A 16611-nucleotide genomic window follows, 5' to 3' on the forward strand; every position below is an offset into this window, starting at 1 on the left:
AAAAAAACAAAAAACGGGGGGGGGGGGGGGGGGGGGGTGGTTTAATGCCAGATGGTGCTACAAAAAAGGGCTGCTGATACTGGGCTTGAAGACTCTGTTTTGATTTTATCCTCCAAGATAAAGTTGTCCTCTGTTTCTCAAGAAAATGTAAGAGTGTGAGTGTAAATCATCCTGTGACCTCTCCAACTGGAGGGGCTACTGGAGGAGCCGGAGATCAATTCACCGATCCTCTGATTTGTGGACAGCCCTTCCTCTCGCATTGCAGCTGCTATTTAAGATCTGTATTAAACAGCATTTGTTTTGCTGCATACATTAATTCACTCTTCCAATGGCAGAGTGAGGCGCAGATTTGAGTTTTCTGAAATGGTATCATGAAAAAAATACAAACCGGATTGTCTCCTCACTATTGCTCCACGGAGTCCGTGTCGACGCACATCAAGACAAAGTTAATGAGACAGTGTGATTTTTTTTTTTTTTTTTTTTGAAGTCATTTATTGTACATTAAAACATTTCCCACAAACCTCCAGGGCAAAAGCTCACTAGAATATGTTCACACAATGATGGGTGCACAGGGACCCTCATCAAAAGACACAATCATCATAATAATCATTAAAAGCGTTATAGTTGCTATCATCATTTTAACCATTCGCATCACCGTCACCAGTAACACTACCTCACAATAATCTCTTCCTTAATATTGAACATAGTCTTAATGAAGCAGACCACACAAGGGTCTGCAACAAACTAGGGTCAAATTTTGTGTTCACTTGTACAGAGCACAAGCTGGTTCGAAATCACTCTAAGTAATATTTTACATAATAACCGATCAAAAAGAGAAAAAACCTCGTGTTAGTCTCTGAGTTATCTGGATGCATTTTTGCTGGGTAACAGATGTGCCACGTGTTACTCAACCACGTTATTCAGAAAACTGGCGAATAACTCGCAGGCCCCTGCAGATCTCTGCAAGCTAAGACAAGCACACAGAATCATCTGCAGATGCTCAGAATTTGACCCTAGTTTGCATCATACTGCACATACCGCAATCACATCCTACAAAAACAGGGGCACTGCCCCGATTTTTTCTTTTAAATGGACAAAACAGAGGACACACATACAAATGCAACATGTAAAGTGGCAACAGACGGTCAAAGGGATCCTTTTTTTTTTGTTCATTTGTAGATTTCCCACATAAGAAAAAAGAAAAAAAATCTATTAAGCTCTGCTTGATACCAAAGTATTTTGCAATAAACCACTTTTGGCTGCTGCATGGGTATGCTTGGATGGCCAGATGGGTATTTAGCAACCACAACCAAAGCTGGATTTAAAATTATAGCTGCAGCAGGCTGCACAAACACACCCGTGAACATCCCCTCTGAGCCCCTCACGCGTCTCTCAGTGTGCCGGACCTGGCTGAGGGACAAGACCCTCTTAGAGCAGATTCTGCTGGACTTGTGTTTAACTAATGATAAACAAGAGCACTTGAGGCACGTGGGGCGATGTCAAAAACACAAGTGAGCCTCGGAGGAATTATCGGGGATTTTAACCGTCATGCAACACAGTGGCGGCGGCAGCAGCAGCAGCAGCTTTGGGAATGAAAGTCGTAGGAAATATCCTATTACTGCTCAAGTTCATCCATCCATCACTGTTGTATTTGATAATTAAAATTTCCTAAGATGTACAGCTCAATTTAATTTACACAAAAGACATGATTTAGAATAACAGAGCAGACAAATGGTCTCAGTAGCAGTTTAGAACAGCAACTGATCTTTAAAAGGTCAGATTTTCATATCTGAGAATTTATGCCTCTGATTCAACTGATTATCAGTCAGTATGATATAAAAAGTTTAACACTAAGACAAATGATCAAACATAAGATGTAGTGTAACTTAAACATGAGCCAGCATGATGGGATTTATTCCTTTTTTACCACTGATACTTTATATATACACACAAAAGTTCTCATTTCCACCAATAAGCAGCACATGTATGCACACCCTCCCTCTCATCAGCTCAGCAGCCTATGGACTTCTACATCATTCATGTAGTGTTTCAGGTGCTGGTGCACACAGAACAGGAGCTTTCTGCACAATGATAAAGACTATACAGACACACATGGATATGACCTGCAGGAAGAACTATCGTGGTCTGAGAGAGGAGTAAAAAGTGCCAGCAGACTTGACGAGCGGATCGCTGTCCAACCAAAAGCCAAAATAGGAGCCAAGTGCTGTTAATCGCATTCCACAGACAAAGCTAAGCCAACTGTACAGCGCAGAGAAGACAAGTGACCGGTACTCACTGTCCAGTTGTTTGGACAGGGAGAGTGAGAGAAAGAGAGAGGGATGTCAAGTCTGAAAAGCCTGGAGCTTGATATGGAGAGCAGAGAGCCCCCTGGGAGTGTGCAAGGTGGGCCTTAGACAGTTACTTTAAAATAGAGGATAACTTCTTTTTTTTTTCTCCTTTTTCTCTTCACTGCTGCCACAGACCTCAGAATGAGCCCAGGGGTCCCTACTGTCTCCATTTAGTATCATCTTTTTCATTAAAGATGCAGAATGAGGCTCAAGAGCAGGCTGTACCTGTATGGTCACTTCAGGTCAAAAAGAAGGAGAGGGGAAAAAAAAAAAAGCGCAAGTTTTAAGAGCAACATCAAGCACAATTCCTACACCGAACTGAAGGAAATAAGCATTTCAAACACCCTAACATTTTTTAACTGATTTTTTAAACATCTTTTGAAAACACACAAGTCCAGTGAATTCATCAACGATGATTCATCTGTTAGGACGACTGCGATCACAGAGACGTGCAGCTCTTAAAGGCGTACAGTGTTGATTCGCAGTGGCTGCACATTCTTGCCGTTAGCGTGACTCTGGCCAGGGCTGAAGTAGGGGAAGACCTTGGGGGGAAATTTCTCTCGGTAGGTGTAGAGCCAAGACATGTCGTCTGCATTGTAGAAGATGAGCAGGCCTTTGGGGTAGTCCAGGAACACCCCCACTTTCTCCAGCTTACTCTTGACATTAAGGCGGGTCCAGGGCTCGGTGCAGGCGCTGTACTGGTTCCCGTCGTGCATAACGATGCAGTAGAAGCCACGGCTCGGTTGGATCTGGATGCTGCCTTTGCGACTGACTGTCTCGCTGGCCACGCCGATCATCCACTGCGTCTTCTCCGACACCATCACTTCCCAGTAATGAACGCCCGACAAAAAGCCCTCTGCACCCAGAACCGACACCTCCACGTCAAAGCGCCGAGGGGAGTCCTGCAGAGGCTGTGGATGGAGATTCCCGTAGGCCACGATGGTGCAGTCGTCTGATAGAATCAGTCTTTGGTGGGCTGTGATGGGGTCAAGGGTCAAAGCTGCTGGCACTGAAGAAGGAAACAAAAAGGAAGACAAGGGAAGTTTAGAGAGTCAACATTTAATTTCGTTTTAGATTAAATCCTGCATAGGAGACTGAACCAGTCAGTCAGAGAGAGAAAAAAATGAAACAAGAAAACTAACACATTAATATGTTATGACTCTGCATGACCAGACAGAAAAAGGACAGCAGTGTCATTCTTAGCAACTCATTTTACTTTATCATGCCGTCGCTGTGGGAACACTTTTATGCTGAGGCAGTGAGTAAAAGCACGAAGGCTGCTCGGTCACTTCGCAGGAGAGGTGGGGTCGGGGTGATGAAACAGAAAAGTTACTCCTGATTTCATCAGACAGCTGGTTAAAAGGACAATATCGAGTTCAGAATCATAAACTTAAAGCTGAACAAAACTTTGGGCTTTATTCTCCCAGACTCTGATATGCAGTAATTTGCAAGAAGTTTTTCAAAGTTTTAAACTTTAGAACTTTCTTATCCATCCGGGAGGCTTCTGATGAGTCCCAAATTTATTCTGCTGTATGACAACAATCCCAAACCTCCAGGCAGAGTTATGAAGAACTGTCTTCAGGATCTGCGGTTGCTCCCTTTTTTAAAAAGGCACAGGATGGTGACAGCACATATTGCTTTAACTTTCTATTAATTAGAAAGCCATATGTGATAGCCATATGCTGTCCACGGTAATGACAATAACCAGACAACAATAACCTATCGCAATTTCTGTGTAGGTGTTTATTTGGTGAATTGTGGCATCAGTGTTTGTATTCTCACTGTGATTAATTTTTTAAACACTGCATCAGTTTGATAAATTAAATATCACTCTTTACTGATCGAGTTTTGTATAAACATTAAAAAGTTTCTAAAAACGATTCAGGGAATCAATTTGTGTGTCGTGTTTTTGACGTCTGACTGAAAGAATGGTCTCATAAAAACCGGGACCACTCGCAGTCAGTTCCCACCTTCAAAGCGACTCTGGTGAGTCTGCTACCAGTTTGTAATTGAATAGGATCAAATTGGCAATCACATGCAATCTGTTTGTGATAAGATGGTGATTAACTCTGATAAATCTGAAAAGAATGTCACAAGTCTGTTGGCATCTACATTAAGCAGAAAGTTATGTTAACTACTTACATTCAAAGTCCAGCCAGAACCAGAAAAATTAGTTTCAGCTGCAGAATGACACTGGCACTCCTCAAACTTACTTTACTGTATAGGAATACAACCAGTTGGCTGCCAGCTGAGTTGAGTCCCCTGTCGCACAGAGACGTGTCATAGCCGAGTTGCGCTCGTTGGTGCAGACTGAAACAGGTCGATTGTAACGTGTTGGCAATCTGTCTGCATTTATAAACTGGATGGCAATTATCTTTAAACCTTCACCAATCTGAGATTGCCGCTACTCCAAGCTAGATTTTTTGATGTGATTGTTTGGAGACAATTAAAATTGAATGCAATCACTGGGAAACCATAGATTTTTCTTAGTGCTAGGAGGCATTTTTACTCTAGCGTGAATGAACCATAAGCTGGTGCATTTCTGGAATAAATGAATAAAGTAATGTAACTTTATTCCTGTGCATTCTTCATGAAATATATTTTTGTAAACTCCGATGAAGGTAGCTGTACTGCAGAGAGGGCAAATGGACAGATAAATCCCAAATTTTCTACACTCCAAGATACCACTGAAGGTAAGTAAGAAATACTGTGGCATCTTTTGGGAAAACTGACCATTTAAGCCAAACAACATTGCAGTATATTGTATATATGTCACTCCTGCCAGAGTTGGAGGAGGTGATCAGAGTCATGGCCTATGGTAAAAGATGAGTAATAGGTTGTTATTATATAGCACACCACACTGCAGCTCAAATCCTATTTCAGGAACATGAGACATGTGCAAGTGAGTGTGCATATTTTTATGATGTGTTTTTACATTCATGCTTATACAGTAACAGATACTTCAAAAATCAAGTGCTCTCATGAGTCTGCACAAGTTCTGACCATGAGAAGAGAAGAAGCAGTAATTAGAGTGATGGGAGGAGCAGCTTCAGCTCACAGCTCTCCATGCCTGTAGGAGGGCATTTCTCAGTGTAGTTATGCACTTTTAAGATGGCTCTGCAAGCATTATAAGGGAAAAGCACTTCAGGCTGAACAACAGCACCTTGTTCCCTTTGCCCTCTTATATGGAGCAGATTCAGGAAAGAGTAGGAAGGGCAATTTTCCAGTTCTCCCGTATTTATTTTAGCCAGGATAAATGGAGGTGAAACGTCTGGCAGCCTGCCAGCAGCCAGACAATGGCTTCTTCACACAATGACATCTCCAGTGTTTGTTACAATCGAGCCATTAAAATTTCATAACCCGAGTGCCTCCGTGTGTCATATGAAGAAACATGCAGGGAGACACACAAGGAGACTCAATTTTCCCTGCTGAATGTGAGGAAAACAAGGGGGGGAAGAAAAAAAAAAAAAAAAAAAAAAAAAAGAAGGCACAGTGTCTGGTAGTTATTGCTGCTAACTCATCAGTGACAGCAAGGGATGATGGGAAGAATGTCTTTGTTGCATCTCTGGCAACGGCTGGTGATGGATCGTAACCAATTGTTCCATTTGGCAGCCAGTCAAGGGAGGCCAAGAAAGTGCCCGGTCTCCACTCAGCCAGCAGCGGGCTGAAATGAGAGAATTGATTGATGGGAGTTTTAAAAAAAAAAAAAAAATCCTCTGCACATTATTTTAAATAATCTCCTTTGAGTGAGTGATGGCTGTAGGGCAGAGATGGCAGAGCTCATCTCAGGACTGCAAACACAGGAGGAGGACATTACCAACCTGCAGGTTCGATTACATACGAGAAAGAAGCTCAAAAGCTTCCCAGCAATATTAAAGTTGGATGTTCTTACGCTCCATATTTGTGAGGAAAATTAGATTATCAACCTATTCTAGGCTGACATTTTGGAAGATGTGGTTACTTGCTTTCTTTCCAAGTTAGTTACGATGATTAATGCCTTCTATTATCCTTGGGTAAAACATAAACAACAGCTGGAAACAGGGTGAAAAGAGTAAGTATGGTTCTGTCCAAATACAACCAAAGCCAGCAACAAGCTCATTTTAATTTCTCTGATTAACGTGTAATGTCCTGTCAGTTTACTGTGGACAAACAACAAACTGTGGTTTTAAACTCAGAAGAAAGCCAAACAGGCAAAAAAAAAAAAAACAAAAAAAAAAAACCCCAAAGTGTGTGACAGACAGCCACACAGAAGGCAAAGTGCTGTTTTTAAACTGATTTAAGCAAACATGCAACGTAAATGAGAGCTTTATAGGAGCTGCTAGGTGGGTTTTGTCACTTATGCAAAGAGCCAAGCGAGCAGTTTTCCTTTGTTTCCACTGTATCTGGGCATTATTCCAGGAAGCAACAGAGCTTATTTTTAAACTCAGTTTGGTGAACAACAACTCTGAGCTGATAAACTCTGAGATCATCAAGTCTCAGTTCCCTGTGTCAGTGCTGACCATGACATTTATCTTTAAAAAAAAAAAAAAAAAACAAGAGGGAAGAAGGAGAGTCATCTTAAATAGCTTGGGCCACTTCTTCATCACCATAGACAAAAGTCTGATGTATAATTTTTATAACATCTGCTGTCTTCATTTGCCCAACTTAAAATTTTATTAGATAATGCTGGAATCCTAATTTTACATTTGATTTTTAAATCTAATTGTTCAGCTGTAACCTGACAAGGACAAAATGTAGGTGACAGAAAATGAAGATAAAAATCTGGAGAAACAGCTCAGACACAGTTTACTGATGGACCTGTGATATTAGTGACCCAGACAGTAATACACCCCGGGGGCAGCTCCACCCTCAACTCAGTTTTTCATTAAATAAAAACAGTTTTTCCTACAGATTAACCATTTCATTGTTTGAATAATTTATTCAGTAAAAATTTAATCTACTGATGGAATGTAGCAACCTCAGTTTTTATAGTGAATTTCATTATTTCTGCCATTACTGGATAAAAATGCTTAATAAGATTTACAGGAAAAAAAAATGTTTCCCAGTTTAACCATTTCTAATCTGATCTAATCTCAGCCTGTGAGAGAGCCTAGATGACGGCTCTCTCACAGCTGTAGCAAAGATGTTTTACTAACTTACTATTAATTGTCAGAGTTCAGTAATAGTGTCACATTTAAACTGGAAAAAACTGCAGAGCAGCTTTTCAAATCTTTAATGAATGTAAAGTTTTATCAATAAAGACAAACATGTAATAAAAAATGCCTCAGCTTTTATAGATTTTAAATATTTCAGTACAGTTTGGGGAAGATTAATGCAGAACGTGTCAGGAGAAATTAAGCCATTATGAACGGATCCGGGCGGGCTGAGCTTGGAAATGACTGAAGCCGAACTGGAGCTGGGCCTGATCCAGTCTGTGATCCTTATCCATCTTGGACCTGCCCTGCTGTGCAAGTGGATTTCAATCTGGACACAGTAAGCCATGACAGAGTACACAGTGCCTTTGAGTAGATCTGGTTCTGGGGCGACCCACTAGAGACTAGATTAGGTGAGTTGAGTGGAAAATAGATGTAGAAATTCAGACACAGATTCAGTCTAAATTTCAGACACGGCACCTTTCACAATATTGACAGCGTTTAATGAGTGAATCTCAATCTATGGCCAAATTTCAATATATATTCAGAACACAGACTGTCTGCAGGCTGCATTTAAAACTTTAAAATACATTTAGTTCAGTTTTATAGTCTTAAAATAATTTCAGCCTCATCTTCACTCACTGTTCTGTGTCTAAACCTTTAAATAGATCATTTTTATTTAAAGTAAATGTTTGTAGTGGAATTTAAACTGACAGCCTGACAGCTGCATTACTGTCCACAGTGTCACAGTTAGAAATATACAGACTTTATAGATTTCATTCTGAGCTGATTATAAGTCCATGACATAACTGCTGTCTGCATCCTAATATATTAATAACTAACATCTAGTTGACATTTCAATTTTTTTTTTAGAAACATAAGCTTCTACAAATTAATTTGCTCCTCTATGTTCTTCCACAATGACCGAATGAGGAGATGAATGGGAGTGTCAGTCAGCTGGTTCAGGTGCAGCAGGAAGGGAGGAGTCAGAGACACTCGGGAGTTTGTTGAAGAAAACCTGCCAGTGAGTCTGTAACAGACTCAGAGTTGAAGTTAACTCACTTTGTGGAACAGAAAACCTGGAGTTTCCCCTCATCTCAAAGTTAAACGCTGAGTTGTTAGCTACTGTAAACCTTCTTCCTGGAACAGGGCCCTGATAAGCTAGCCACAGTCTAGCCTCATTTAGTGGTAGGACGTGAGAGCGAGGACTGAAAGCACCTAACATTTTTCAGTGAGTAACTAATCCTTTAAAACCTGTTGATTTCACTCTGTATACTAACTAAACCACATACTTCTTCTTCACCACCATCTTCAGAATTTCCCATTTTGCCTCAACTGACCACCTTTATGGCTTAGTCACACTAAAGTAAAAATAGGACAGTCACATCCTTGTGACTAGGGGAGGAACAAAATAAAACTCAGTGGTTGCCTGGTGATTGGATTGAATTTTTTTTGCATTCAGTGACCGAATGCAAGTACTTGCAGTGACAACTCCACAGATCGCCTGAGGAGTATACTACAAAGGAATTTTAACACAGTCAGGTTTTTTTGCGTTAGCTCAACAAAACCTAATACCGCAGTTGGAGATAACCGGTTACACAATGATAGTTATCAACTTTCTGTTAAGCCAGGCTTTCTGCTTGAGGATTTAAAAATTTTTTTTAAAAAGGGTGTTTTACGGGTCATATGACTCCTTTCACACAAAATGATGCGTATGAGTGCTGCCTCCCCTAGAGATGTTATCAGAGGATGATAAAAATGATAAAATATGACACTGTTGCAAAACAGCAATGGCAGAAAACACACAGAGAGGTATAATGAGCATTTTAAATCACTGAGTGCACTCTCTGTGCTGCTGTTTACTAAGGTGTTGGCTGCACATTAGAGCTCTGAAACTTTAAACTGGATACATTTAAACATTAAATGTTAATGTCTCGTAGCCTAATAAAGGAGACGTGGATATCACTTTAGTTTGTCAGCAGATCAAAGTGAAATGAATTTCATTGATTGAACAGGTATTTTTGGTGTGTCTTCTAGTAGCTGCAATTCCAGCAGTGTAAAAGAGCTTAACTGCTTGCACATATAAAATGTATTCTCCCAGCACTAAATCGATACTGCACTCAAAACATACCGTAAACAAAACAGAATCAGTAAAAATGTGGCGATTTCAGATTATTTTCACCCAAAATTCAGAACATAACGTGCTCCCAACCAAGTTACATATTCAGCATGTTGCCACGGTGATTTAGCCAGGTAAAAAGAGCAGAAAACTCTGACTTTAGGCTCGACATAGCTCACTAAGCCACTAATCTCACTTTGTACTAAAGCCCTCTGGTGGCAACCTGTCGCTAAACAATCTTGGTCCAACTACAATCACACCCAGAAAGATTGGAGGTGGTTTGCAAATAATTGCTTTCTAATTTATAAACGCAATCAATGTGAGTCAGTCTGCACCAATAAGTAAAACTCATCTCTTTGCAATAGGGCTCTCAACTCAACTGGTGGCAAACTGGTTGCACTGTGGTTATATTCCTTTACAGTAGCAAGGCTGCCAAGCACTTATGCCATCCTGCAACATTTGAGAAAGGATTTCTCTTTCAGATCTGTTCGATTCTGGCTGAACTGTGAATGCAAGTAGATTACTTGAATTCTGTTTAATGTCAATTTCTGTGTATGTAGACAGCAACAGATTTGTGATTGTTGCCAATTTAATCACCATATTATCTGTCAACTTGACCACATTCAGTCACAGACTGATAATCTGTCCCAGCCTTTTCTGCCATTTATCATCATCTCAAAGAAATCTCGTTGCTCTGAAGATGCAACTAGTTGCAAGTGGTTGCAGACCTGGTTCCCATCTTTCAAGCAACCATTTCAAAGCCAACAAGATCACAAGTTCATTGCACACCGTTGTTTTGGTTGGGATATGGTCTCCAACCACTGTCTTCCTTAGTGTGACTGTAGCATAAGGCAGGATCTACAACTCTTAAGTATCTTTTCAGCCTACTTAAACAATTTATATATTTACACATGTACAAACCTGAATGAGTTAGTTAAACAGTAAAATATGCTCAAGCAGTGGCATTGTGGTCTTGGGAATTCTCATAATAGGTGCAACTAAGCATTTAAGAATCATCCAAACTGATTTTAAGATGTGATGAGACTTTAAGGATCTGTAGTTACACATCATACCTGGTGAAATGTCCTGGAAGAGTGATTTCCATATTGTATATTGTAAGGGGCCCATATACTTTGATGTTGGGAAGTCCTCATACGTCAGGTTGGTCTCATGTATCTTCCCCTTGATCCTAGGACAGAAAGAGATCAATAACAGGCTAAATCCAATTTGCCGTTTATTTTTTCCTTTCTTATAAATCTGCCTGTGGTGTTCAGACCACAACATCGATGCCTAAAGTAATGAATCTATTTTGTGTGTTTAAATGTGCCATTATTGACATTAAGCAGCTGACAAACTGCTTCATGAATCTCAAGCCACAGGACTCAAACATCATTACAATATAATTCAATATGAACCTCCACACGAGTCACTCACTTACATGAAGTTCAGAGTTCAGGCACGTCACTGAGTGTGTTGGTTAACACTGAAATCTTCATGGGGCTTTCTGACATTTCTGAGCGCTTCTGTTCAAATGTTTGGGTTATTTTTTTTTTTTTTTAAAATTTATCGGAGTTAAATGCTTTGACTCATGAAGAAGAAAAATTTTTTTCCACGTGTCTATATCTAAGATCTTGAATTTCTGTTTATCTTATCTGTAATATTTGTGTGACTCATCCTGAGATTTAGAGTGCAACCATTTTTTCTTTTATCTGATCAAAAGGTGATTTGGGTCAAGTAGCTAAGCCATCTCACTGCATTAAAAAAAAAAAAAAATTGTAAGCTCACAGAAGTGTTTCTGGATCTGCATTTACAAGAAGAGCGTGTCTGCAATTCAATTCACTTTAGTCCCCATCTCCACTGCAGATCAAGAGGATGTGGGAGGAGGATATTAGTTCCCTTTTTTGTTAAGCCATGACCACTTCTTAAATCTGTTGCACTCTGAACAAAATATTTATATATATTTAGGCAACGACAAAAAATGTGTACACAAGTAAACAGTCTTTTACGCACATAAATGCATGTGTGGACAGAGTGCAGATGTCTTTATTTAGAGCATACCGTACACCTCTGCATTCTGCACTGCATTCTTTCACTTGGACAGATTATTCAGTCCAAGTGAAAAGTTTGTCTTAAGAAATGTGAACAAATGTACAGTCTCAGTGTTACTAACCTCAGGTATGGACACACTGATACAGTTGTCTTTGGGTAAATTATGAATTTCTTGTTTTCTAGTCTTTGTATTTTTTTTATTACATTTTTGTGATTCTCTTTTTTGGACCATTTGAGTCCGTAATAAAGAATGGCACAATAACCTCATACAATGATGTAATACACAATAAGGACAGAAGTCTTGGGCCACACATCTTAATCTTTGAGTTCATATGTTTTCAGTCTTAATGCCACAGGTGTATAAAAATCAAGCATTAGCCATGTAGTCTGCCTTTATAAATGTCTATGTGAAACACTGAAACATTGTTAAAACATTGGGAAAGAATGGGTCGCTCTGAAGAGCTCAGCGAATTCCAGATTGATATGGATGCCTCTGTTGCAACAAGTCAGTCCATGAAATTTCTAGCTGCCTAGATATTTCAGTCAGCTGTAAGTGGTGTTATTGTAAAGTGGAGGTGTTTAGGAACAGCAGCAACAAGAAGTGGCAGACCATGTAAACTTACAGAGTGGGGTCACCGAGCGGTGCATAGTGTGTATGCTCAATAACTGCAGAGCTCCAAACCTCCTCTGGCATTAACATCAGCACAAAAATTGTGGGTTGAGAGCTTCATGACACAGGTTTCCATGTGCTAAATGGAAATTTAAGAAACCCTTTGGTTCATCAAAGATACTGTGATGTATAAACCTGTCTGTCTCACCAACGCTATAGTCAACCTTATCAAGACAGTTTAAGATATTAAATTGTTCAATTAAATCATGCTCAGGCATCCCTCCCAGATTAAACACTACAGCTGGTTTATTGCAGCCCTAATGCTCCATCTGCTGTGGGATTAGCTACTGCTGTTGCTCAAATCTGTACTTTCTCCTGAATGTCAGCACAAGCAGAACACACATTTGGCATGTTCTGCGATATTACTACAACTATTTTACTGCCATGTACCCCTAATCCTTCTTTATATTTTCTTATTGCACTTCAATATTACTGCGGCTGTTTCAGGGAAAAAAAAAAAAAAAAAAAAAAAAAAAAAAAGCACCTCTCAGATGTGACCGCTACACCCTCCAGGAAGTCATGTCGCCCCGTCTCATTCAAGCGCTCCTGCAGGATCTGGATGCCCTCCTTGACGTCTCTCAGCTGCTGACTGTAGCGCTGGATCTTGTGCTCAATGTCGGCAAGCTTGCGGGCTGTATCCATCTCCAGCTCCTCCAGCATGCTCTTCTGACGCTCGCGCAGGAATCGATGAAGGCGCTCAAATGCGTCACCGATTGTTGCTCGCAGACTCTTGGCTGAGGACTGAAAAGCAAAAGCAAAATTAAACCTCTCGCAGCCAGGCCATTTAAAAATGTCATTACAGCACTGTGAAACAGACTTCATACCGTAGTTAGTGATTCAGCCACAACAGTCAAACTCTTAATTAGACACGGGTCAATAATTCAAAGGCTTACACAGTTTTCTAAATTGTGTTAATATTACATTAACAGTCATTCATTGATTTAGCTTGTACATGTATTGATTTTAAGTGGCTCTCTGAGAGCAGCATGTGTACAACCTGGGAGGGTGTACACATGCTGCTTTCTTTTATATTACTGTGCTGAGGAGAAACAAGAGTACACACTAACAGAAATAACCCAAACAGATGACCAGGAGGAGGTCACAAAGGACATCCTGTGTAGGAAGATCGGTGGAGAGGATACTGCAGAGTGAACTAAGCAGTTTACAGAGAACGGCAGAGTAGAAGCTAAAGAGCTGGAGAAAATGATTTGTAGCTCAAGAGGAAAGAATGTGAAGATGGACATCAAAGAGAATTAATCATCTGAGTGTTAGCAGTTGGAGTGTCAGAGAGGCAGAACAAAGGGATGTGACGTAAAAACCCAGCAGAAATTGCAGAGACGAGGAGAGAGATTTCAGTTTGAAACTTCTGAGTGAGATTTTAATAAACTTTTTCCAACAGTCATCAATTTAATAGAAAGAAAAAAAAAGTAACTTGTGTTTGCACGCTGACTGAAAAGAAATCCAAACAGCTGCCCATTGCAGAGCAATTCAGAAATCAGAGAAAATTAATGACCTCAGAATCACAGTGATCCAAAAAAGATTTTTCAGATGAAAGTTGTGTCTAAGTAGCTTCGATGAACATTTTGCCTGATCAGAATTTCAACCACTCCTCTGATCTTTACGGGAAGAGCTGGATTTTGGAAATCTCATCTGTGTTTTTTTAATTACACTTGCCTGAAAATTCAATCAATCCTCTTCAAACAGCAGGCTGTGTCTCTCTGGGGCTTTCATAGGCGAGGGACAAGTATTTGTACTCTGCCTGTGAGAAGCTGTTAACATGACTCTGGGTGCTATGGCATTAAAGCGGGCTGCAACACAGTCCTCCTACCTAGTTAAGAGTTGAAAACTGATGGTGAGGTGGAGGAGGACTGCAGCAGCCCAGCTATCAGTCACACTGACGTGTTTGCTGTTTTGGCCCAGCAGACTGTGATTGCTATTTGCAGCCCTTGGAGACAGCAGGCTGGCTACCTTTCCTGGGAGCAAGTGATTATCAAGAGAATCCCTGGTGGGCATGTGAATGAGACACAATGCCAATCCTTCAGATGGAGACCCTCCCCAGCAAATGTAAGCCAAGGAATCAAACTGGAGCCAGATATAGTTAAGATGAATGCCGACCAGCTTGAGAGATTCTTCCTTGGTGTTGGTACCAGGACTGAGATGGCAGTAGGGTTTAATGTTAAAGGGAACGTCACTGATTTTACGCATCAATCTGCATGTGTAGCATGTGCAGTAACACAGTGATCACTACATTAATCCATGCGTATTCAGTGCTCACACACTGGACTGCACCCATCCTTAATCTCAGACTTCATTTTGACTAAAACTAAATTGTAAAGTTTCAGGACTCTGCTCTGCATGGTTTTGGTTTGCTGTGATAGCAAACACACCCACACAAGGTGGACACTGCCAGCTACACTACTGCGGTTGCAACGCATCTTTCAACGAAACAAATAAGCAATGCAAGGAGACATTTCATTGTCAGCTACCTAAATGCATCAGAGATCAATACAGTCACAGTGCAGCCCTCTTCCAGGCAGAGCACTCTCTGCAAATGGATGTAAATCTAATGAGAACAGCTCGCTTCCAATGAGAAGTGGGGGCAGCTGAAAGGCCCACGCACAGCAGTTGGAGCAAGTCAATGAAATGGACAGGCCAGCCTCGCTCTGGCAGGTCTTGGACACCAAGCTGAGTTGTGTGGCGATGTCAGACAGTGCATACAAAAACAAGGAGAAAGACAAATGTACTCCCTAAACGACAAATAATGCTGATGGCTGCAACAGTGTCGGAACTCACTCCCTGGTCAATATCTTCAAAGACAGTCACAGGAGAGAGGAGAGGTGTACGCGAGAGGTCAAAAGACTGACATATTGAGCGGATGTTCGCGGCTCGTTGATTAAAACATGGTGTTAACATTAAATAGTTTTTCAATAAACCAATTTATGTGTTGAAACTTAACTGTCAGTCCAATGTAGTAAGAAGGAAAGCTGCATAATCAGTGGCTGAAAAAGTACACAGAGCTTTCCCTTTCATTTGTTGTACAGCTTGTAATGAGCAAGCCTTACTGTCTCTATTTGGATGTCTAAAATGGAAACAAGATTTCTTGCTTCTGTAAGTATCCATACAGTCTTTTCAAACTGACATGTTCTGGCATTTGCTGTTGTATAATTAATAGCTTCTCAAAGCAAAATGGTTGTTTTACTAATTAGTTTATTTTTCTGGATTAAATTTTTCCTTTTTTTAAAAAATGCCTGAAAAATAATAAACAAGCCCAAGATGACAGTCTAAAATCCCTTGTAAGTAATTTATCTATTAAACGATCCTAACTGAAAACAATTTTTAAAACAGAATTTTTAAGCAAATATATCAAGAAGTTCTGACTTCTCAACTGTAAATATTTGCTCAGACATTTCCTCTGATCCCTTGTATATCTATAATTTAGACGACTAAAGAGTAACCGGAGAAAAAAAAAAGCTAATGAAAAGCTGAAGAGTTGCAGTCCTAAAATATATTTGGGCTTACTACTCTTAAAGGAAAAAAGGTAGCAAAGGCACTTTTTTCTTGTAAAAATTATTCTGACACCTTATTAATAAAGTTGCAGATTTACTAAGAAATAAACCCAACTGTTTCAACAGGTAGAGTGATGTTCAGTGCTGAGGGATATAAGAGGTTTCTTGTTTTTTTTTTTTGTTTTTTTTTGGTCCAGAATAAAGAATAATGGGTTATGGTGCACTTCTTGTTTATATCATGGTAAATTGAACATTTCTGGACTTAAAGTCTTCAAAGTATCACTATTTTTAAAAGGCTTTATAGACACAGCAGATAATGGAAATTATGTTTAGATGCAGCTTTAGAGGAACTGGTTGCTGTTGATCAAGCTCCTTATGAGAATTTTGTTTATTTTATTTTACAAAGAGAAGAGCCCTTACAGTACCTTGGTCTCGGTGAGTTGTCTCTGCAAGAGCTGCAGGGCCTCAGTGTGCCCCCTCTCACTGTCCTGCAGGGTAGCCAGCTGCTCCTTCATCTCCCTCTGCAGCACAAACAGCAAGACACAGATCAACGACTAATAACTAGACTTAAATACTAAAGAACTATTGAGCTTGATTCAATTTGGAAATGCACTTGAAAGATTTCCCTTTCCTTTTAAAGCAATCAGCATCTGTTCAGTTCTGCTAATGTCTCAAAAACACCATCACTTACATTGAAATAATGCTAAGAGTGTTTGCAGATCAGTATTTTTTCCAACTGTACGATATTTTATTTATTTAAATTGTGTTATTTGCATAACAGCCCTCT

At 40.1% G+C, this 16611-nt stretch overlaps 1 protein-coding gene across 2 annotated transcripts in view; it reads right to left on the reverse strand.

Moving 5' to 3' along the window:
• Positions 1 to 476: 476 nt before the first annotated feature.
• trim62.1 (tripartite motif containing 62, tandem duplicate 1) overlaps positions 477 to 16611 on the reverse strand; it is a 39072-nt gene continuing 22937 nt past the window's right edge. For both annotated transcript variants that reach the window (XM_030729674.1, XM_030729673.1), the window contains exons 3-6: positions 16250 to 16345; positions 12803 to 13059; positions 10673 to 10788; positions 477 to 3357 (exon numbers count right to left, since the gene is read on the reverse strand). In XM_030729674.1, the coding sequence (XP_030585534.1) occupies positions 2807 to 3357; positions 10673 to 10788; positions 12803 to 13059; positions 16250 to 16345 (1020 nt within the window). In that variant the 3' untranslated portion in view covers positions 477 to 2806. The remainder of the gene's footprint in view (positions 3358 to 10672; positions 10789 to 12802; positions 13060 to 16249; positions 16346 to 16611) is intronic.

Source organism: Archocentrus centrarchus, chromosome 5 (assembly GCF_007364275.1).
Source record: "Archocentrus centrarchus isolate MPI-CPG fArcCen1 chromosome 5, fArcCen1, whole genome shotgun sequence".
Taxonomy (NCBI): Eukaryota; Metazoa; Chordata; class Actinopteri; order Cichliformes; family Cichlidae; genus Archocentrus; species Archocentrus centrarchus.